Source organism: Sphaeramia orbicularis, chromosome 4, assembly GCF_902148855.1.
Source record: "Sphaeramia orbicularis chromosome 4, fSphaOr1.1, whole genome shotgun sequence".
Taxonomy (NCBI): Eukaryota; Metazoa; Chordata; class Actinopteri; order Kurtiformes; family Apogonidae; genus Sphaeramia; species Sphaeramia orbicularis.
In genome coordinates, this window is record NC_043960.1 from 34,358,440 (window position 1) to 34,382,165 (window position 23,726).

The 23,726-nt window shown below is 38.9% G+C and overlaps 2 protein-coding genes across 2 annotated transcripts in view; one reads left to right on the top strand and one right to left on the bottom strand.

Annotated features, from left to right (window-relative positions):
* gng12b (guanine nucleotide binding protein (G protein), gamma 12b) overlaps positions 1–16,608 on the top strand; it is a 32,998-nt gene extending 16,390 nt beyond the window's left edge. The window contains exons 2-3 of the mRNA XM_030132750.1: positions 14,193–14,307; positions 14,394–16,608. Coding sequence (XP_029988610.1) covers positions 14,215–14,307; positions 14,394–14,519 — 219 coding nt within the window. The 5' untranslated portion in view covers positions 14,193–14,214 and the 3' untranslated portion in view covers positions 14,520–16,608. The remainder of the gene's footprint in view (positions 1–14,192; positions 14,308–14,393) is intronic.
* Positions 16,609–19,386: 2,778 nt separating this feature from the next.
* On the bottom strand, positions 19,387–21,532 carry gadd45ab (growth arrest and DNA-damage-inducible, alpha, b). Its single transcript, XM_030133146.1, has 4 exons — positions 21,376–21,532; positions 20,750–20,851; positions 20,446–20,650; positions 19,387–20,212 (listed from the first exon to the last, which is right to left on the bottom strand). The coding sequence occupies exons 1-4, from the start codon at positions 21,423–21,425 to the stop codon at positions 20,099–20,101; spliced, it is 471 nt and encodes a 156-aa protein (XP_029989006.1). The 5' UTR covers positions 21,426–21,532; the 3' UTR covers positions 19,387–20,098.
* Between the last annotated feature and the right edge of the window lie 2,194 nt (positions 21,533–23,726).

Sequence of the window (23,726 nt, forward strand, 5' to 3'; positions counted from 1 at the left end):
GTGTATGCAAACTCTCTAGCAATAACGTGTCAGGCCAAAGGGCGGATTACTAATGCGTCAAGACTGCAGGGTTACAGTCAGGTGACGTCCACGCAAGGACATGCCATGATTCAAAAGCTGCAAACACTTTCGGAGCCTCCCTATAAGGACACTTCAAATAAGGTGTCCAGCCTAGTAGCTCTTACGTCTGCAGCCTTCTCCAGTTGCCTCCTCCATGATTGCTCATTATGTGCAGTTTAGTGCTCACTCAGCTCTGGGGTGCTCCAAAGTTCACAGGAAGGAGTAGAGGAGGGTGGGTGGGTGGGTGGGTGGGAGAGTAATTTCTGTTACTGAGGTCAGAAGGCTGTGTTTCTTTTCCCAGCCTTTTCCTCACTCTGGCTTTTGTTCATCGTGATAGGCTGTCAGGTGACAGCTGAAGATGCTTCCCTATCACTTACCACCAGCTTCCCTCATTGCTCCTCATGCACTGATTAGATCAACCTCCTTAACTTTGCTAAGACCGCGAGACTGCTTTTATTTCTTAACTATTCACTCATGCAGTTGATGCAGTCAGTGTTTGAAAGCTTCTTTTAGCATCATTTTATAGCCTTGATGATGGCTTTTCATCCCTTTTATGACTGTTTGCAGTTCAGTGGGTACTATGCATTGTCAAAATTCATGAATGACAACATTAAGTTCAAGATGAACAGTTCTACATTAGGTCAGTGTTAAGTTGTTTACTCGTTTTTAGTCATGCATTTAATATGACTGTGATATCAGTTTTACAAGTTCCTGTTCACCCAAATAGCAGTTAAAGAAATTAGATGAAACTGAAGTTGTTGAAACTGTACATGGATGGAGGAGCATATCTGTTCAATGTAAATAAGATAGCTATTATTAGAGATCACAATCATCATTAGGAGATATTTGGACCAATATATCTCTATAAAAAAAATAAAAATCTATGAATAGACTGAATCGCTGAATAGATTATAAATGCTTCTGAATAAATAAATGTTCTTTTCTCATTTCAGTGTCAACAGACTCTTACTGATGATATGTAGCCAATCAGGGAGGGCTGTGGGTGGGTCAGACAGAGAGGCAGCTGCATCAGAGCCATAAAAGTCACTTGAAATGTATTTTAAGTTATCAGATATCGGATTAAAATAAAAATACCATGGACGATAATCAGTCTGTCCTTATTTACGGAAGTGAGTCTTCTCACTCAGTGTTTTGTTCATCATGATAAGCAGTCAGGTGAGCAGAGGAGACACCTCCCTATCACCTTCCATCATCTTCACTCAGTGTTCAGCATGCAATGATTAAATCAACCTCCTTAAGTCAAGCGCAGAGACCTTCAGTTTCCTAACTTTTCAGCCACATACTGTTAATGCAGGCAGTGTTTGAGGACTCTGTTTATGTATCATTTTACAGACTTGGTGATGGCTTTCCAGTTGCTTAGTTTTTTAAGTCATTTGCAGTTTATGATCAGTAGGTAATTTTGTGAATGAGTGCATTTAATACTAGTGAAAATGAGCTACAGAATGCATTTTTGTATGTGATTTTTGCATGTTGAAGTTAAAGGGCTTACACATCCCGATCTCATATAAGAATAAACTGAAGTTGCAGAAATTTTAGCCGACCAGATATGAAAAATGAAATGAAAAGGCAATAACCAGCCTCCATTTCTCTGTGCCATGCAATACTAATCAGGAAATATTATGTTCAATGGCAGAAAGTATTTTTGAGATGCATGATAAGTTTCAGTTATGCAATACAATGGTAACCTAAACTGCATATTATTTCTGTAACACACCATAATTAGCAGGCTACCTCACAGATCATGTGAGATAGACAGAAGTAGGTAATGTCAGAAGTAGGTAATGCGTAAAGTGGGTAATGTTTGCTAATGGGTTGACTATTGCAACAGAACAGTCTACTATCAGTTACATTTGAACTATCTGTCAGGTTTCATTGAACAGTAACTAAATTAAAAAGCAGTTATCATTTACAAATCTCTGACAATGGCTGGATTTCAGGTCATTTACAAATAATATGAACTTCTAGTGTTTGTCATATAATGTGCTGTTAACGAAGCACATTGAACACTTCTGCACATTTAATTTTATACATTCTAGAAAAATTTGTTTTCAACAGGCACCACTTAATGTGTGTGTGTGTGTGTGTGTGTGTGTGTGTGTGTGTGTGTGTGTGTGCGTGTGTGTGTGTGTGCGTGTGTGTGTGTGTGTGTTATTTTTTGGGCAAAACTTGCATCTGTAGAAATGCACAATTTTGACAGGAAGATGTTTGTGCAATAAAAGCAGTTTTTAACAATGAATAGTTTCTATCTACAGAATTTTTTGGAACCAGTATCTAGTGGCCTACTGTGGTATTACACTAAAGATACTCTCATTGTCTTCACTTTCATAGTTGTTCCCTGAACTGACTAATGAAGAAGAAGTAAAACATCACCAGAGCCAACTGTCAGCACCATGTAGAATGACACAGGCCCATTAAAACAAACACAACTTAACGTAGCATGTGAAAGGATGAGTGACTGTGTATGTGGGTGTAGGTGTGTCTCCATGTAAAGTGGGGAAAAGGTGAGATCCTTCACTGTTAACCTTGAAGGAATGTCGAGGAGATTTCAGCTTTATGTGCAACAGTAAAGGATAGGGGGAGGTGGTCGCTGATGTTTATCCTTATGCAATGTATTGTGTGGCTCCTGGAAGTATACTGGCCTCTTGGACTGACATGTCACTGAGCTCTCTGTGCACTGCTTCAATCCCATACTGCTGGTTGTGAAGCAGGCAGAACGTGACAAATGTTTGCTGCAGTTGTAGGTGGAATGGGAAGAATTTTCTGTCAAGCTGTTTAAAATTCCCACATACTTGGATGTGAAAGGGCTGATTTTTATGCACAGGGCATGCTCTTTGACAAATTGCACCAGCTCCTATCAGTTATTATCCTAAGTGACAAGGTGGTGCATTTAGTTGGAGAGAAAATGCTGGATTATTGTAACAATGAGAGCTGTGATTTGGTTGTTTGGTGCCATGTGAGAGCAGTAGGGTAAAGGTGGTGTGAGAATGAGGGGCTGTGGGTGTACTGAATTCCTATCCGGTGAGCCGAGCATTGGTTTCTGTCTAGACAAAGCTCAGTTGTCGGGGAGACCCGTGCAGATTCAGGACTGCCCTGGGCTCCAGGAAGTATTGGTGGGAGAGTGGGCTCCTTTTTTTCACTGTGCTCACTTTTCCCTCCTTGGGGGATTTTAACAAATGCAGTCAACTGCTTTTTGCTGTTAGTGGGAGTTTTTCTCCCATGATAGGGTGGAGACAGCTTGGTGCATTTGTGCAGTGATATCAACAGCATAAAAATCTCACTTCTTTCATGTCTCCCACTCAGCAGGAAATAGCAGCCTGGCCCACCTTGCACACAGATTCACACTCTCACAATAGCGTTGGATTTTGTGTTGTATCTGCAAATTTGCACCATATTTAATTCCTGACAGCAAGCCACAAAATCTGTGCTCCCTTCTTGTGAAGCCACCTTGTGTGTGGCTGTGTTGTCTTTGAGTGAGATAAGGCAAAATCAGGCAGCGTGACAGCTCATGCGGCGTCGGATCAGGGAGCAGACAGGACTAAGGGTTCATTAGCTCTTACAATCAGCCATACCCTGAGGGCTCCTTCCTGGAGCCGTGCACGCCACTGCACTGGAGCTGAGACGCTTTCTTGTCTTTGGTGGATTTGGAGTGATGACAGCAGAGTTATTACATGTTTCCAACGTCTAATAGAATACTGTCTGGAAAACGACAGAAATAACCCCTCAGACTCCCCTTTCCAAACTGTACTTCATCCAGAGTTGGCTCATCAGAGCTACATCTAAAGCCCTTTTTATTACTGTAGTTTAAGCAAGTGTTTAGCAGATTTGCACTCATAGCCCCCCACCCACATTCATCTGTATGACAGCATTATTATATTAATAAAAGCAGCTCATTGCATTGCATCTGGAGTTTCTTTGTGCGAGTGTTTCCGCTGTGTGTAAAAATCTAACCAATGTCTCTTTAAGCCAAATATACAGTTTTTAGGAAAACAATCAAAGCAGAGCACTGAAACTTTGAGCACATGCCTGATTATGTGCAGCAGACTAGAACAGCACCTGGTCCAGGAGTTTTTTAGCTGCTTGTTCCAGTGATTTTCAAATGCATGAAAGAAGAGTCGCCAAAACTTCAAAGAGAGCCTTAAACCATACTTATTCACTATACCTCTCCAAAGGGTGTGTATGATGAACTTACTTCTCAGGAAATCAGAGGCACATTACTCAGAGCTTTGAACCTTTAAACGGCTGCGACTGACTGCAGGCTGTGGGACTGGACACACACACACACTAACAGCAACCTGTTTTTCCTGCACATGGGGCCCAGGTGGGAAGAACAGACAGGAGAGCAGAAACTAGAGTGAGAACCTGTTGTCCTACAGCTGACCTCCCCCTCGGTAACGGTATTGCATGCTGCTGCAGAGGAATGGTTTGGAGTCAAGTCTGTGTGTGAGAGAGAAACTCACAGACTGTGTGACTCAGTGGATTGGAACCTTCATCTCTTGTTTTACGCTGCAGCGCAAACACCAGCGCCTTGGGTTTCTTTTCATGTCGGCCGACTTCACAGAGCAGGTTTTCAAACCCTCTCGGACAGCGCCATTAACACCTGTCACCATCAAAGTGTGTAATCAATGATGTTCGTGCACAGATCAGAATCTTATGGCATTACTCATAACGTTTGTCTCCATTAAAACTCAGAAGAGACATTGTGTTTGTGTCTCTTTGGGAGGCCTCTGTCTCTTTCCTCTGCACGCCTGGCTGGACAGTCTGGCACCCTGATAGCATCAGGCTGTCTGAGATTAGCGCTCATGAGGGCGCAGTTAAACTTGTAAAAGCTCTCAACTCCTGTCCTGGTGCCTCTGTTCCACACAATGTCCAAACAGCAGTCGTGAGCGTGGCACAATACTGATAGCTTGTCTGCATTGTCACCGTGCCTCTGAAATGTGCATAAGCCTCAGAGCTTATTGTGGAGGCCACAGATCCTGGCTCAGGAGTGGGCTGTGGAGCCTGCTGCTGTTGTTGCCAGGCAGTTTTGCAGTGTAAGGGACAGATAATGGAGCTGCTCAGTGTCTTCGCCAAGCATTTTGGGAAGTGGACAGCTGATAAAGAATCATTTAAGCTGCAGTGCTGCCTTCTGTTTATCAGCCACAAATAACACCTCAGTAATCTGTGAACACAGTGTTCTCTGGTCCGTTTATGTTGTCTTTTATTACACTATTAATGCATAAATATTATGAGTTATCTCTGTGTGGTCAAACCTACTGGTACACACAGTTATCCTTAGTATCAGATAGTCTGTCATATGTAAAGTAAGTATTTATGTAGCATGTAAAACAGCAAAAGAAAACAATAAAAGGTCAGTGTGTTAAAAGCCCATGTTCTCAGAAGTTCCTGTTTTGTCTATAGCCTGTGCCCAAACCTACATTTTTGTTGGTTAATTTAACAAGTTGTAATTACTATTTAGTTCTGCCTGTTTTCTATTATAATTTTGATGTCGTAAATACATGTGTGACTAATGTTAAAATGATTCATCAGTCATCTGATTGTTTTGGAACAGCAAGTTTTCCTCAAGAATTTGGAGAATTTATAAATAAAGCTGTTCAGAGGTACAATGATAATGAATAGAGATAATAAGTAATCAATACTGTCAGCTTCTGTCCAATACAAAAGCAGCACGACTCCTGCTCATATTGTAAACAGTTGTATTTGCAGCATTACAGTGATTGCAATTTTTGGTTTCAGACCTGAACAGTGTGTGAAAAAATTAAACTAATCTATATGGGTTTATATATTGGTTGTCAAGTTTGTTAACAGAGAAAAAGAAATGTATTTCAGCTGATATCAGTGATGGTAAAGAAAGGATGGAGAGTTTTAATGCATCATCCATGTACTTAAATGAAATATGCCCTGAGGCTTTAGATCCAGCTTTACTCCAAGCACCTTTAACATCATGTCGAGATCAGTGAAGCTTTATTTTCAGAGGAGACATAAATGATGTCTGTAAGATTTATGTGGAATTCCCCTGTTTTGCAGCAGCTAGTTTTTGTCTGCTTATCGTTTTACTGTTTGTCATTTAAAGGAGTGATAATTTGCTTTTTTAAATGGAATTATACATTTTAAAACATTTCCTTGTGGTCTACATAAACTGTAAATGCTATGCTTGGGTCTGAATTCTTCATTAATTCAACTCCACAGGTCCATCTTCAGCCCTATTTCTGAGTAATGACACCAGAAAGGTCGTTTTGAGCGCTGGCCCTTTTAAATGCAAATAAGCCACTTCATGTCCCACCCCCTCCAGGTTGTTGGCTGTGCTGCTCTGTTCTTTTCAACCAACAACTGAACATTTGAGGTAATTGGCTCAAAGTTTGGACACATTTCCAGTATGGACTACAACCGCTGCTGCTGACAAACAATTATGTCGTACTCAAAGAAATGTTTATCTGAAGTCTTGTCCTTATATGTGAAAATGTTGTGACCTAATTAGTTATAGACGTAACAGTTAAGCAGAAATCAAAATGGGTTGTAGAAATTCACTCGATTTTTGCCAAAATGAATTTAAAGATAGCTTTGCAGCACCTGGAGGGTTCAAATTCAAACTTTATGAACGATAAGGGTCCAAATACATAAATAAATGTACCAAAGACTAATAAAAGTGGGTTTAGCAAAATATGAGCTCTTTAAGTTCAATACAGAAAATGGTTGTCTTCTTTGTGCATGAAGGAGAAGAAACTGAAGAAACCGAGATTTACCAGCAGTGTCTTTGTAAAAGCAAATGCAATGACGATAGTTTGCAGCAGGAAAAGCCAGATGATTCATCTATAATGGTACTGATCTGTCCAATACTAAACCCAATACTGAATTCTAATAGATCTTTGACTCTGAACTAAACATATACATCTTTGTTAATCAATGAAATATAGCCCTGTTTTCAGGCGACACAAGTCAAGTTTATTGATACAATGCATTTCATACATAAAAATCATTCAGTGTACATAAACAAAAAGAACCTCCAGAGTGAAATAAGCTATTACTTATCCTCAGTATCAGTAACTCAAGTTGTAATATTCACCATCAGCCACTAGTGGTGCCAAATTCTGCCAATACAAATAATTTCTAACATATCAACTAAACTGATTAACCAGGTAATCTCTAACAGAAACGTCAGTTTCCTGCAAAATCCTTGAATATAAATTCAGACTTGGTGTGGAAATATGCAGGATAGGCATAAACAGCAAACAACAAACAAAGAATTTCCAGACTGTTTGTTGGGCTGACTGATTACATTTAATAATATTATACCTCAAAAATACAAATAAATCTTCACATGAGCAAGAGGACTAAAAGGGTTGTGTGAACAAACTAGATGATTGTATGTTTGCTCAGTGCACAAATTTCTACACCTTTAGTCCGAAAGGCTGCTTCTCTGAATCCAATGTTAAGTGGGTATTAGTGTATTTGTTCTGGCAGCAGATCTAAGCAGTGTGTAGAGTTACACACCACAGGGTAACATTTGCTGTCATAAACTCTGCCGAACCTCTCTGTTGGCACTGTGGGAGCCCACCTGTGCAAAGCCCCACAACCACATCAAAGAAATGACTCTGCCGTAAGACTTCAAATATATTTTTTCATCAATGCTTTCAGTGTGCCACATGTTTGCATTTACTACACATAAGTACACAAGCTGGCTGCAGACAGGGACACCACAGCTGAGGGCATTGCAGACATTCTTTTGGCTGGGAGGACTTTTAAGGCTCACATACATAGAAACACACACCATGTACTAATGTTCCCGCTTGTTTGTGTTATTGTTACTAGAATGTAGCCCTAAACTTCCCATTAAATTACCGAGGTCTGGATTCAGAACTGTAATGGGTCACATCATGCATTGTAGTAGTTTGCTTTGTAACAATCCTGTCATTTCTGGAAGCCATGGAAAAGTATAATCTGAAAATAGTTTGGCGTTGAAGGATGAGCTAATTTTTTACCCTTCCGCAGTAGGCAGGAGGTGGTTGGGGTGGATGTCTGAACTTTGCCACCAGAGACTGGAACTTTTTCTAATAGTTATATTAGGCTAAATAAATATACTATATATGAGTAGAGTGAGTCATTTTATTGCATCTCTGCAGAATTGTTCTGTATTAAAGGGGTTATATGCAGTGTTGATATTCCAAAATATCTCTAGTAGAGATATGCTAGATACAATAAGGCACTCACAGCTAACAAAACCATCAGCAGTTTAATGCCATGTCTCAACAGACCGTATGCCTCATTGAATTAAATATGAAATTCACAGTTTGCACCAATCTATACCAATGAGTTTTATCCTTCAGATAAAAACTCACAGATGGTCAAAACAACACTTATCGTCTTCATGTGTTGCATCAGCTGATAGTTTACACTGTAGCTCTGTTAGCTCTGGTTTGACACAGAAAATTGCCACAGTAAAATCACAAATCACCTTCATTTTTTGTACAGTTTGTGTTGTCAGTAGCTGCACTAAAGATCTGTTTGGAATTATCCAAACAAGGTCAGAACTGTCACAGTTTAGTCTGAATCGTGGATCCACAAGCAGTGAATATAACAAAGATAATAACTTTATGCCCTCATGAGCCTCATAATCAAACTCAGCCGTGTAGAAGAAAAACTGTGATTTCAGTATCATACTCCATTCTTTTTATTTCGAGCTGTGTCCAGTGGTGAAAACAACACCGATTCTAGCTTTTATCACTTTATCACTGTCTTTGATTCTAAAAGTTGTTTCTTACTGGTTCTCATCCCAGCTCATCACTTTCTGGCACTTTGGTCAAAGACCCGCTGGTGTTAATTTTCCTTTCCGTGGGTGACCAGTAGAATGGCTCACTACTCCCTCTAGTGGATAAATTCATAGCTCTTTATTCTGCACACTCTACTGTAGTGTTTCTCAATGGGGGCAGTACAGCCCCCTGGGGGGTGTTGGGACAACGCTGGGGGGCGTTTAGAAGGAGAAAGCTGAGAGGGGGGTGCTGTGGCACAAATGGAGGGCATTAGTGTTTTTGTCACAATATGTAAGTATCCATATCAGAAGAAACTTTGTGTCCAGCGCTGCTCGTGTTCCTTGTGCTGTTATCTCAATGGTGACTGTACGTCTCCTGCACCGGTCTGTTGTGTTACTTACTTACTGTGCCCCCCCCCCCCCCCCCCCCCCCGCCCCTTAACATTGGTCAGATGTGCTAATCACAAATAAAACAAAATTGAGACACACTTTTTCCTTTTCTCATCGCATTTTACATCTTCTTTGTCTCATATTTGTTGTGTATGAAACACCATATCGTCTCTTTTTATGTGTTTTTGCCTCTTCCGTTTAGGCTGAAATGGTCTTGATGTTGTGAAAGCTTGCAGTAATGCAAATTAATCTGTAAGGACCCTGCTTTGTTAAGGTTGAAAGTATAGGTGTTTGTGTTAAAAATAAGGGGTAAAAGAGGTAAAACATACAGGAAAACTTCACTCAAGTACAGTAACAATGTATTTGTACTTAGTGACGTCCATCCTCCGCCTACAAACCAAACCCTAAAACTTATTATGTGTCTTTGTGTACACATGATTTTTGAAAGACAAGATTCAGAAGCATCTTAAAAGGTTCAAACACTACAACACTGTAAAACATATTTTTGAAAAATGATATGTCTCTCACTGATTTACAGATACACACAACAGCAACATTTTATCCTGGTGTCTTTGTTGCTTTTCATATTGTATAAACCTTAAGGGACCCCTTAGACAGTTTTGTTTTGGTTTTTCATTTTACATTTCTGTCATTTTTCTTTTTTGACTTGGTGATCATTATGGCTGTTACACTGCTGTGTTGATTTCCATAAGAATGTTGCTTTTCAGACATATTTTTGAATCTAATATCAGTTATTTTTACATGTCTATTATACACTACAGACTCTTTTTTCCACCCTCAGGGGACTCTTGAGCCGAAAAAGTACATGCAAATAAACTGCCACAAAACCATCAAATATCAATATTATGTTCTGCTTAAATCTCTTAAACCACTTCAGCTCTGCTCCAAACTACCAAATATTTAATATAATAATAAGATTAATCTGAAAAAAAAAACTGAAAGTATTGATGACTTTTTTTTAGCTTTTTTTTTTTTTGTGTGTGTGTGTACACTTTTGGCTGGAGGGTCCCCAGAGAGTAATTAATTAAAGGCATCCACAATGGTTAAATGTGTTGGACATAAATTACTTTGCAGAAAACACTACAACTTTAGTGCACTTATAAATTACCTGGTACAGATATTAGGTTCAGTGTTGCTACCTCATATCAGTATAAAGTTGCAAGAAAGTTTCAAGTCTATCATGCAAAACCTACATTTGAAGGGAGTGTTTAATGGCTAAAGTGTGGACAAGTGCTTAAGGATACTTGTCTGTAATAGATCCACACAAGTAGAACCAGAGGCACAACAATAGAGCAGTAAAACAGCAAACACTTAGCCCTGTTAGCATTTCTTACAACTAATTACACATCTAGTGGCTCCTTTCAAACCTATAGATCACTTCAATGTCTGCTGGCGTCACAATACCCCCTGCAGACGTCGGCGGCTGCAGACCAGGACTGCTGTGACGCAACTCCTCCTTTTCTTTCGTCCACTCATGCCTGGACGGTGCAGCTGAACACTGAGAGACTGCAGCTGTGGTGATAAGAGTGTGAAGTTCTCTGGAACAATGAGTGCAAAACCTGCAGAATGTACAGAGTAGTGTGACGGGAAAACACTTGTGGTTTCAGTGTCTTTAGGGAAGCTACAAAAATCAAGTTTCAGAAGTCTTGCAGTGGGATACATCATCTCGTGTGCAGCTTCTATTTTTAAAGCTTCCACCCCATATTTAATCATTTATACTTTAGAGAGTTACTGGCCAAAGTGCTTCCTGTGGAGGAAGCGGAAAGGAGTGGGTGGGGGGGATTAGAGGGATGCATGGTCTTGTCTCCCCTCTGTAGTCGGTTCTGTAGTTGTCCATGTTTCATCTCCCTTCCGTTTCAGCGTACCCCCCTCCTCCGTAATATCCTGCACCAAAGCACAGAACAAGCATTTACCACACCATATGGCTGAAAGATCACATTTTCAGTTTTTTTTGTGTCTTCTTTTGTTTCAACACATGGTCCAGGGAGCAGTGGCTGCAGTTACCAGCATTGAAAATTGTCATTTGTTGCTCAACAATGTACAGAATGCGCTGTGTTCTGCTGTCAGTGGGCACTTGGAGTTTCTCTTGCATTAGAACGTCTTCCTCTTTCTTCTGCCATTGAAGAAAATCTGTTTGGGAAAAAAAAAACAGAAGAGCAACGTCAGGTTTTGGCTCCAAAACCTGCTTCTCTTTTGTCTCTGCACCACACTTGGCTACAGTGGAAATTGCAACTGTGTGGCCTCTCCTTCAAGTAGTTCAGGGAGTGACGTAATGAACCGGCTAAGGCAAGCCAGTGTGTCCTGGAAGTGGGAATTGTGAAACAGGAGTCCGTTAGGTTGAGCCACAGCTTTTACGCACACTGAGTTAAGTTCACATTAAGTCAACAGTCACTTCTGGGAAGATAATAAACACCCCCAAAGGGATTATTTTAGTCAGTTCTTGGCTGTAACTGTCATGTAACTGCTGCTTTTCAGTCATGAATGATTCAGTTATACTTTTTCCAAATACACATTTATACTTTTATCCCAATGGACACATAAGATGTATATATCTGTATAGCTGTATTTATTGACAATTCACAACCCAATCTCCAAAATAAAGCACAATAAGCAAATTTCAACATTTCATCACTATTTTTCCATAATATACAAGTCAGTGTTTTAGTGTTTAATGACTTGTGGCAGTTTTCAGCTATATTTCTCAGGAATTATATTCATAAGTGTTTTATAATTAAGTTCATGCACTGATAGCTGTTGGTCAGTTCAACACAGCAAAAAAATTTAATTAAAAAATACTGAAAATGTAAATATTTCAACCAAACCACAGTCTTCTCTTCATCCGAACCACATCACCTTTGTTTTTTAATCAGGATGCAAACTCCAGCCACTGGTTTTGCAGACTGATAGAACACTGTATCAAGAAATGTTGATATAATTTTTTTTTTTTTTGGCTTTGAAAGATAAAAATTCTTTGTGGTTCACTGTTATAGTAGAGCATCCAATAGTAAAGATTTATTTTGTTAAAATCTTGGTGACACCGGAGTAAATATATAAACAATATATAGACAAAAATAATGGGACACACCTGCAGCTCTCCCCATTCCTGTTGATTATGAAACATTGTCGAGATAATGATGTTCATGTCATTTGCTGTCAAAAATTATCACAATATGACTTTTCCTATCTTATGTACATTATTTTTGTATATAATATTATTAAATTATTAATTGCTTCATTCATTGTATTGATTGTTTATCAGTGTCAGTACACACCACCCCTACTGTACTCCTTATACTTCCTTATTTCTGGGTCTTCTTGAGGTTTCTGCTATTTGTTTTCCCTCATAAAGGTTTTTTGACAGTAAGTTTTTTTTAGTGCCTAAGGTCAGACAGGGTTTTTTTTATAGTACAGAGTTATGGGCTGTATGAATGAAATTGAATCGAATGTCAAATTGTCAGTGTTTCTTATAAGTTTAATGGCTGATTTTCTTCCTGGGTGAGATTTGAAGATAACAGATGGATACTTTTTTTTTTTTACTTGATAGTTGATTATTTATCATTGGAACATGACAGACAATGTTAATCCATATAGGCCTTAACAGCCACCGGTTACCAAAAGCATCTACTAATGTAAAATGTTTAATACCGGTTGATCCACTAATTTTATCAATCCATATACGTAATTGGTGTAAAATGCAGTTTGTCATCTTTTCACGGTCATCAGATATGACCCATTTGGATGTTCAGAGGCTCTGTAGTGAATGTGGAAACACCGTCGTCATCTGCAACATTGATTCCCCAGTAAAATCCATGTAGTTTGACAAGTGACAGTGGATAGAGACACTTATTTTATGTTCAGTTCAGATATTGATATCTGTGCTGAAAAAGTCACATTTTCTTCAATTTTCTCTGTTCTGATATAATAACTTTTGAATTTACTTTGAGTTTTCATGGATATCTACATGGTCTGTGAATTAAATATAGGAAAATACATGATTTATAGTGAAAAATGCAAAATAGAAAGGATAATATTATAATGAAAGGTGATAAATCATTTTTGAATTAAAAATTCTTTTGGGAACTTCCACAAAAGTAGTGCTGGGTCTTTATGGGTTAAATAAAATTAAGAAAAAATATGTAAGCTTAGATAACAATGTAACCAAAATGGGCCCTAATGATGAAATAAAATGTTCATTGCAATGATTACCATTATAACATTATTTGATGACATTTGTCAGTATGGTTTTGTAGTCTAGCCTTCTGTTAACAATTGAATACTAGTGAGGCCCTTTTGTCCATGGTTTGGATACTCTAACATCAGCAGGTTTCATCTTGTGGAGACCATGTTTGTCTGTATAAAATGTCCCTCCAGTTATAAATAATAAAACCAGGTTTGCATAACTTTTATGATAGAGGAGGCCTGATGCCAGATCTCATTCACACTGCTCTGTTTCATAGAAGGTGGAGGTGTGTTAATACTCATAATACTGGTTTTAAAACTGTGTCTTGTCTTTCTCATATTTGTATCATATAACTCCTGTACATAATCCAGTTACTACATAATACATATTCTATTATATTTACACATTGGCTGTTGCAGAGCTGGCATGTGATGCAGTGCAAACAACTTTGAAGCCAGATCATAAAAGATCTTGATCTCAGTGTGACCAGATTAAATACAGTTACAATTATGAAACCTTATCCAACATCAAATCTGAGCAAACTCAGGTTGTTTGTTGGATAAAATGATGCCTTTGTAGAATTGCAGTAATAGGCTCCACAGCATTTTTAGCATCAGGCTGACCTTTGTGTTCTTTCTTTAATCCTGCAGGAACATCTTGTTACTGGGGACCATTTTAATAGATTTATTATATGATGGCTTTGCTGTTTCTCCTTTGTGCAAATACCTCTCTACACTAATTACAATACAATAACTGCTTCTCTTTTTTTCAATGCAGGTTTGATCATATTATCTGCAGAATGTCATCAAAAATGCAGAGCTCTAGCAGCATCGCTCAGGCCAGGCGGACGGTGCAGCAGCTGAGGATAGAGGCCAACATCGAGAGGATAAAGGTGCATTTACATTCACTGTTATTCACAGCAGAGTGGCCTACTTCCTCTGCACGTACAGTATGTCACGTCTGACTCTTTCACTGCAGGTGTCCAAGGCTTCGTCAGATTTAATGCGCTACTGTGGAGAACATGCCAAGAATGACCCGCTGCTCATGGGCGTCCCTGCTTCAGAAAACCCCTTCAAGGACAAGAAGCCCTGCACTGTTTTATAAAGCAAAACACCTGCTGAACTCTTGCTACTTTTGCCGCTTTGAGTCTTTTTTTGTTAAAAGAAAAAAGCCGATACTATTCACAACTTGCCTTAGGGCCAGTGTACCCACCCTCCCTTACCTTTTCACATGCCTGCTACAGTTTGATAAGGGGTGTATTTCTCTCTGCCTTTCAGCCAGATAGCAGTTCCACCAAAGAACAGGCAGAAGTCTGAAGCTGTGGCCTCGGATCAAAGCTTTAGCTCAGACAAAGATTATTCAAAGTTTCTTTTAAGGCTTAGCGGTGACTTTTGTTGCTTTTCATTGTTATCTGATGAGATCTAGAAGACCCTAGACCTCAGCTGAAAGGGGGCTGTGCCATGAATGGGAGAGTTCCTGGCTCTAATTATCACAACATACATAAACAGCCCCCGACCTCCCCTCAATCAGACGTAGGCTTTCAGCTTTCACCTCTTTACTTTCATCAGACGAGCTTGAGGAAACAGTTGTTGCAGTTTGTATGCCGCTGATAATGAACACCCGAGATAACAATATCCTGTCGTTGGTTGGAGAAGTAAACTACACTGTCCATCATAGGTGGACAGGATCATTAGAGGGGACAGATGTCACATGATACTGATTCACACAGTGTCCATCAGATAGTAATGAGCACACTGCAAACAGTTTTTATTACATGGAAGGTGGTTCAAAGTGTTCTGTCCCATCTAATCTAAACTTTCCAAAGCCAACCAAACAGTTGGAACATTGAAACCAGTTTTTCACACTGTTGCCCATAAAGTTGGAATAAAATATTTGTTCCTCGTCTCACGAAACAATCATGACATGTGATTTAATCTTGACATATAAAGTGTAATTGGGAATCAGTCTGTAATCATTACACCAGGTCAGAGGTAATTACTGATGTGTATAAATAGGAGTAAAAAGAGAAATGTATCTGAAAACAGAATTATTATAACTTTATGGACAACAATGTATCACAGAGTTTCTTTTATCAGTGTCAGGGTATAACATAGAACAATGTCAACACAAGGATTTGGAGAGACTTGACGCCGAATCTTAATCTTCTTATGTTCAGTCTGTTAATGCACCCTCACGTGAGACTGAATTTACTATGTACTTAATTTTCAAAGTTAAATGTGATTAGATCTAAATGGTTGTGTTTATTTCCAAATCATAAAACCTCTTTATCTCTGGTCACCTGTGTGTTTAATTTTCTTTTAAAATTAAAGTACAATTCTAAATTGTTCTTATAGATGCAGGACAAAGAATTTTACAGATTAAGACCAGTGTGTGCCACCTAAGCCCATCCACTTATTTGATGCAAACTCTCCCACCACAGTTTTACTTTTTTTTTTCAGCATTTATTGTGACACTTATTTTTCTTGAGGCACTTTAATGCCTCCAAACTCCTGATGACTGTTATGAGTTTGACACATTCCATGTTTACGACTGATCTAAAGTTGAATCTGACTTAATCGTATATTTAAGTGTTATGTGTAAGCTTGACCAGCAGTCTTTAGTAGTGACTGGGTTTCTCTGTGTGGGTGCTCACAGAAAATATAAGCAACTACTTTTGGTACTTTACCAGTCAGGGCCTTAATGAAGTGAACCTGCTTCAACCTCTACTACCTTTGAGTCACACAAGTGCTGTTGTCTAATACTGTGAAGAATAAAGGCCCTTTAAATTAAGTAAAATTACACATTTACAGTAATTAATAGCTTCAAAATATTTCTCAGCAGCTATGATTGTTATGCGTTAGCATATCCCTAAATATGTAATACAGTCTGTCCATGTGTTTAAGACTATGTGCTTGCTTGTACCTGTACTTTAATTTTACTGATTGTATGTATTTGGTCAAACTTTGTTTTTAATTTGTGTTTCGTGACAGTGATTCAAATTATGAATTGAACCTGAATGTGTTTGTTTTGGTTATTGATGTATGCGGTTGATTTTTATGTTTAATGAGTGTTTTTTAGCAATTGTTTTGCAGTTGTTCAGATATGTCAAATGCAGGTAACAGCGTATTATGTGTGTCATACTCGATCTTTACCTGCTTTGGGTAAATGCAAATAAATTTACTGTCAACTACAATCTTTTGTGTGTAATTTCGTTCTCTGTACTTGGTCACTGCTGAGACAGGATTCACTCAAAGCCGAGTGTCAGGACATATAATGTTACATTTTTATGTTTTAGGTATAGATTTATGCACTTCTTATATAGATAAAGTTACTTTAAACTGTGCAATGTAAAAGAAAAATGTATATGGCTTTTTAACTCATTATGGCTAATTGTCTTTTAATTGAATAGTCTTTAATAAAACCACATTAAATGCATGTGTTTGTACAGTGAAAGGCTATATTAAAAACCTCCACCAAAATGAAAAGTGATAAACTAGTTGTATAGCGCAAGCATTTTCTGAGACATTTATGGAGCTTAATATAAACTGAAATTACGTGCCTGTATATAAAAACATTTGCTTATGCATAACCCGTATGTAGTTGAAACTGTGACGTGACCAAGCAAATCCTCAATACTGCTTTAAAGCAGAATGCAAAGCACTTCACTGTTTCTTTTGTGTAACATTATATTGTTTTGGATCAGTGTGAACCGCAGTGAAAACAGGCTCCTAGATTTTTTTTGCTGCAGGCTACATAAACCAGTGAGACAGTCCCTGAGGCTCGACTTCCTGTAAAAAGTTTCTCATGGGAAAAACTAGACACTAGTGTACTTCAATTCACTTTCACAGCTCTAGTTAAGTAATAGGATGTTAAGATCTACCTCTTGGGACCATGTGGACCTTAAATCATGCATACTAAAGTGCATTTTACCAGCTCCTATAGAGAGTTTTCTATTATAGTGCAACATACAATATTTCCTGCCTATAGAGAGAAACAGATAGCCATAAAGTGAAACTCCAAACCACATTAAAACCCATTAAACTCGAGGCTGGCTTTGACCAGCTGTAATTTATGTGTTTGAGTCCTTTTGCCATGCTCAAAGAACCAGATAAGTGTCTCTTGTACCAGGTCAGGGGCACGTAAACATTCATGTTTGTTTGCTCTAATTTCTGAGTGTAGGTGTTTCTATACCCCTGAGCCACAACCAGCCGGTTATGCAATAATCCCTGCTCTTCAGAGGAGCCCTTTCTCTCCTTTCTTAGTCTCCACCAGTGTGATGTTACATCCACAATCAGGTCAGGCCATATTTGTTGGCCCACATTGATGTAACCTGCACTGGAGCCAGGTGATGGATAGGGTGGCTTTGTAGGGGCATAATTTGCGCTGATTGTGTTACCTGGCAGTGCAGGAAAGAAGCTCTGGGGGTAAGCCAATAATCCAATCTCCAGTATCTCACCTACTTTTTAGCTGCCCCTCCCTGTGATACAGGAAGGCATTGGTTAAGAGAAAAGGTTCCTCTTCCTTTTTAATGATAAAATTGGCTTTCAGGTGTTATTTTACTCTCTGGTATTTCTGGCATTATTGTTACAGTTTCCAGGGAAAAGATCATATTTCAGCCCATTACTTTTGCCTTTTAATGTTTCTCTTCTAGAAGTCCAACGCATATAGTGAGTGGAGAATGGATGCTGCAGTGTTCTAACTTTATACTCCAGCATTCTCGCCACAGTTGCAAAGTTCACTCTAAATCTGGATGTTTTAGCGTCAGTGCATGTGGTTTATCCTTTACCAACTGCAGCCTTTTATCTTTAGTCAATTAAACTCAGAACACCATCCCTTTGCTTGCTCTTCTGTCACACCCCACATTCCTCTCCAGTCTTCCAGTCAGTCCTGCTTTTTGACCCACTCCCTCCCCCCTCCCTGCCTGCTATCCACTACCTGACAGCAACGCCACAAAAACCTCTTGTATCCCCTCTCCTGCACACTGACATCTCTGCAGCAGGTCAGCCTCTCTGCATACACTGCCTGTTAATTAGAAGTGCTACCATTGTCAGCGTGCGAGTGGTCAGGGGGAATGCCTCTATTCACACGGCTATTTTTAGCCCTGGAGCTAAAGTACTGTACAGCTCTAGCAATGGAGACCTGAATAGGACCTGACTCATACATCTATTGTCTCATGTCCCTCTGTGTGGAAGGCTTTGTCCCTCCCCACTCTGCAAAAGCACCAATAAGTTCTGGTTTTCTCTTTTCACACAGTCTGAAATTGGTCTTTTTTTTGTTCCCTTACCCCTCTACTGCTATTTTTAATCCACTCAGCAGTAAATTTAGCTCTGATTGCGTCGATGCACTGAACTGAGAGGAATGAGCTCTCACAATGCGTGCCATACAATTCAGTTTCAACAACAATGAGAATTCTCCTCCCCGCAATGTAATGAGATCTCCAAAAATGAGCAAAAGGTCAACTTTTACTACAGTTCCCAGCCAGGAGTAAAGCTGATTGCAACTAATCTTGTGCCTGGGGCAGATTTAGCTCTGAACAGTTCCTATTTTAGGTTGTAAATAGCAGTGTAAAGCACTATTTTTAACTTCGACGAGTCAGACATCGTGATGCTACTTTGGGGAGTTGTTTTTTTCTTGAACCGTGGGTCAAAGACAGAACAGAGGGTCCCATACATATTGTAAACCCCCCTTCAGGCAAATTTGTGATTCGTCATAGTGGAAATATAAATAACAATGACTTGATTTAATTACATTTAGTCTGAGCAGCAGAAAGACAGCTTGAAAAAGCTAGAACTGTTCTGATCTGAAGCTGTAACCTATCCAATAACGTGCTAAGACATTATCAAAAGTGGAGTAACATGTTGGCTGTGGGCATGACAGGCATGCACTGTTCCTGAGGACACCATGTGACTTCCTGAGGGTGTGCTAAACCATGTACAAGCTGGAAATCATTGATACAAAACCAAACCAAGAATGACTTGTTTTGTCGTTTTTTATTTCATTCAACTTAACAAGGCAATATTCCATGAACTATGCACAATAAATATAATCCGTTAAATTATTGACACATAAAAACATCAGTTAGTGGACAAGTCAAAACATTGCATTGTCCTTAATAATAATAATAATAATAATAAAATAATAATTATAATAAACTGTGACTAATAAAATTTCCCTTTTGAAATATCAAAGTGACAAATCTTAAATAGTATTAAATAAATGTGCTGTTAAAGAAATGCTTGGATTTGGTCAAATTGTCTTCAGGAATCTTTCAAACAGAGCTCCGACTGGTGTGGTCCACTTCTTGGCGTCTTGTCAACTGAGGCTCTCTGTCTGCTTTTCCCCACTTCTGCACTTGAGCTCACCACCACGTGTGCTCGTCTTCCTCACATGATTCAGTTTCCTGTAAAGGCTTCTTTCTCGGCAGAGAAAGGCGCAGTCACACACTGGAAATCCTGGAACCCAGTCTGCTGAGTCACTCTTCCTTTGCCCACAAACTCACACTGACCTGGTAAATTTGCTGGTACATTTCTCTTCCTTGTGTTTTTTCTTATTTTTTTTTTCCCCTCTGGCCCCTCCCGTCCCTCTGGGGCAGTTTTCCAAAGGAGTCCAACACAGACATTAACGCAGGCCTTGTGCAGTTAATTTCTCCTGATGCACACAATACATTTACAATCCAAGCGGTTTCATCGGTCTGGCAGGTTAATGACTGGCACCCACTGATCCAAGCAGCGACTGTCTCTGCAGAATCTGTTCACTTTGCTCAGTGCAGGATCTTTCCACAGGGACGACTGAGGGTTCTGCACAAAAAGAGACAATGTGTTACAACCTGCTGATTTATGAAGCATGCACTGACACAAACAACACTTATATTACATAGACAGTGTTAGCAACAGCTCTTTGCACCCACTGAAAAGGCCACAGGAAAGAGTAGGCCAGTGAGGGCAAAACAATTTATTCTGTCTACAGTCTCACGGGAAGTGAGCAATGCACAGTGGTACAATAGTAAACAGTCATGAGTAATGACACTTACAGTAACAAGAACACAGTGCAGGTCCAGGTCACCTCCAGGCTTCACCCCACCGAGGATTTCTGCCAGACGCCTCATGTTGCTCACCCGCAGGATGTTTATGTCATTTTCACAGCAGAAAGCCTGGATTAAGGTAAAGTGAATCTGGAGGGCCACATCCTCTTCATCGTCTGTGGCCAGCAGACACAGGACCACGTTGTCTGGATCTCTGCAGATAGAAAAGGAAAAGACAAAGGAAGTTACCTTGCATGTTCTTGAGAAACAGTGTTACAATGAAACCAAAGTAGTTAACCAATACCCAACTTACGCATTTAGTGACTTGGCTGCTTCATACACGCCAACAGTGATGCAACCTTGAGGCAATGCAGAGCTCAGGACCTCCTCTAGTGCTTTAGCCACTGATTCCATCCTGTACAAACAGTAATTCACATTTAAACGAAAGTGAACGAGCTACTAACACATAACTGAAGAGTTTGCTCTATGTAATGTTAAGTTATTCCAGTGAGCAGCGAGTGATGTAACGTTGCACATTAAAGTACACAAAGCTTCGGCAATAGTATTTTTGGGTGTTTTGGTGCAATTCTACTGAAATATCCTGAACATATACTTAAGAGTTAGCTAAACTAGCTAGGTTAGCTAGCAGATGTACAGGATGGCAGACGTTAGCTGGACGTTGCACTTGTCCAAACTTGTCCCAACGGACGCCACACAACAGCAAAAAAACAAACGAAAAAAAAAAACAAGAAATAATCCACATAAGTGACAAAAGCATCAAACGACACGGTAAGTCAACATAAAACGTGTCCATCTTTGTAATCTGCAATATCTTTTACACCTCAGGAGTCTTCACGAAGATGTTAAAAGTCACGATCCAAAGCACAAAACGCGAAGATAAATATGCAAAAAGTGGTGGATTATATGAGCCAGACGAACCTTTCTGAAGAGTTATCTCCACTGTTTTCTTCAAAAGTCATATTGCACATCCGATCGGTTTGCTGTCCAGTGATATCCAGAGCGGAACCTGACTGCTCCCGGGCTGACAGTCTGTGTTCACTGTGGCCGCTCCACGCACCGCTGCAGTAGTAAACGCCTCGGAGCTCCACACTCATTTACATAAACCTGTCCCACTGGTCACATGGTGGTGGTCCACGATCCACAGTGACCTGGCACCGGGATACAGCGACACCATGTGGACACAACTGTCATGATGGTTACAATACACTCACTGATCAGCCATCATATTCACTGACAGAAGTGATAGATAGATAGATAGATAGATAGATAGATAGATAGATAGATAGATAGATAGATAGATAGATAGATAGATAGATAGATAGATAGATAGATAGATAGATAGATAGATAGATAGATAGATAGATAGATAGATAGATAGATAGATAGATAGATAGATAGATAGATAGATAGATAGATAGATAGATGTACTTTATTTATTCCAAACTGGGAAATTACAGTGTAGCAGCAGCATGACACACATTCAATAACAGTATAATACCACAGCAAACATGAGTAAAGACAAATATAACATAAGAGCAAAGACTATACACTATACACTATAAATTGGAAGTATAAAAAGATCTGGGTAGAATCTGGATTATAACTGTAATGTGCTGAAAAATAACTGGAATGTGCTGAAATAGAACTGTAAGGTGCAAAACAAGTTGAAATATTCTAACCAGGAATGTGCAAAAATGACATTTAAGTGCAAATGGATTTATGACCATAGACCTCAGACAGAGGTGAGTGGTAAAAATATTTATAATTTCATTACAATGGGAGCTTTTACTGGGGTTGGATATATTAGTCCCATTGTTTCAAGATTCAAAGCATTTATTGTCACATGTGTATTTCTGTTGTGGGTGTCAGAATGTGGAATTCTTTGATAATTGAAGAGAAGAGCTGTACAAATATTTTTCAGTTTAAGTGGTTGTATAAGGAGAGAACAGAGAAACTTTATAAAAACGTAATGAAATAATTGTACTTATGGATTCTGGATTTGTTTATTTTCATTGACTATCATGTAAACTGTTTACTGTAATACCTGTAACAGCAACTTATGTGATGTAAGCAGATGTTTTAACAAAGGGGCAGGTATTATAAGTTTTCTTCATCCCGCTCTTTTCCAATCATTTAGATTGGAATGAATAAATAAATGAAAAGAAATTAAAAATGCACAGTGAGGAAACATGTTCCTTGTACAATAAAATTCATGCATTTCTGCCCACAGAATGCCAAATATATAAAAACAGGTGTAAATAGATAAAAAGTTAGAAAAATCAATTAAATAGTGCAAAAATTCACAGTGCGAATGTAAAAGCTATAGTTCTGTCTGTGCAAGTGAAAATGTAAACAAGTGCAGTTACATGAGGTAGTGTGGTTGTAAATTCTGTTAGCTATTCAGGATTCTGATGGCAATAGGAAATAAAGATTGTAATGAGATGATCAAAATTAACCCATAAGGACCCAGTGCTATTTTTGTGTCAGTTCCCAAATGATTTTTTCCCTACATTTAACATTTCTTAAGTGATTTATAACCATTTATTGTAATATTATCAATCTTATTTTGTATTTTTTCAGTGTAAATCATGTATTTTCCGATATTTAATTCACTGATCATGTAGATGTTCATTAAAGCTCAAAGTTGAGGATTATCATATTACAAACAGAGAAAACTCAAGAAAAAGTGATTTTTTTTCAGCAAAGATATCATTAACTGAGCATAAATCAAGTGTGTCCATCCACTGTCATTGATCCAACTCCATGGGTTTTACTGGTGAATCAATGTTGTAGAAGATGACAGCGTTTCCACGTTCACTACGGAGCCTCTGAAGGTCCAAATGGGTCATATCTGATGACCATGAAAAGATGTACAACTGTAATTTACACCTGTTATTTACATGAATTGATAGAATTAGTGACTCAACCGGTATTAAACAGTTTAGATCAGTAGATGTTTTGGTTGTTTGTGGAGGCTGGTGTCTTTAAGGGTTAATACCACTTTGCCTGTCAGTTTGATCATGTACATCAGAACTAATACAATGCAACAGTGATTAAATATGTGATTCCTGTCTCACTTTTGCACATATATTTCCTTCATTGGTGGATTCTAACTGCATTCACTGTGTAGTGTCAATTCAAAAACACTTAAAGCTCACAGAATAGTACAGAAAACAATCACAAACATCTGAACGCCAAGACATTTTAGATGTGTTTAGATGAGAATAAATGAATGTATAAAATTTAGTGAAACAAAAGCAAGAAGGCAA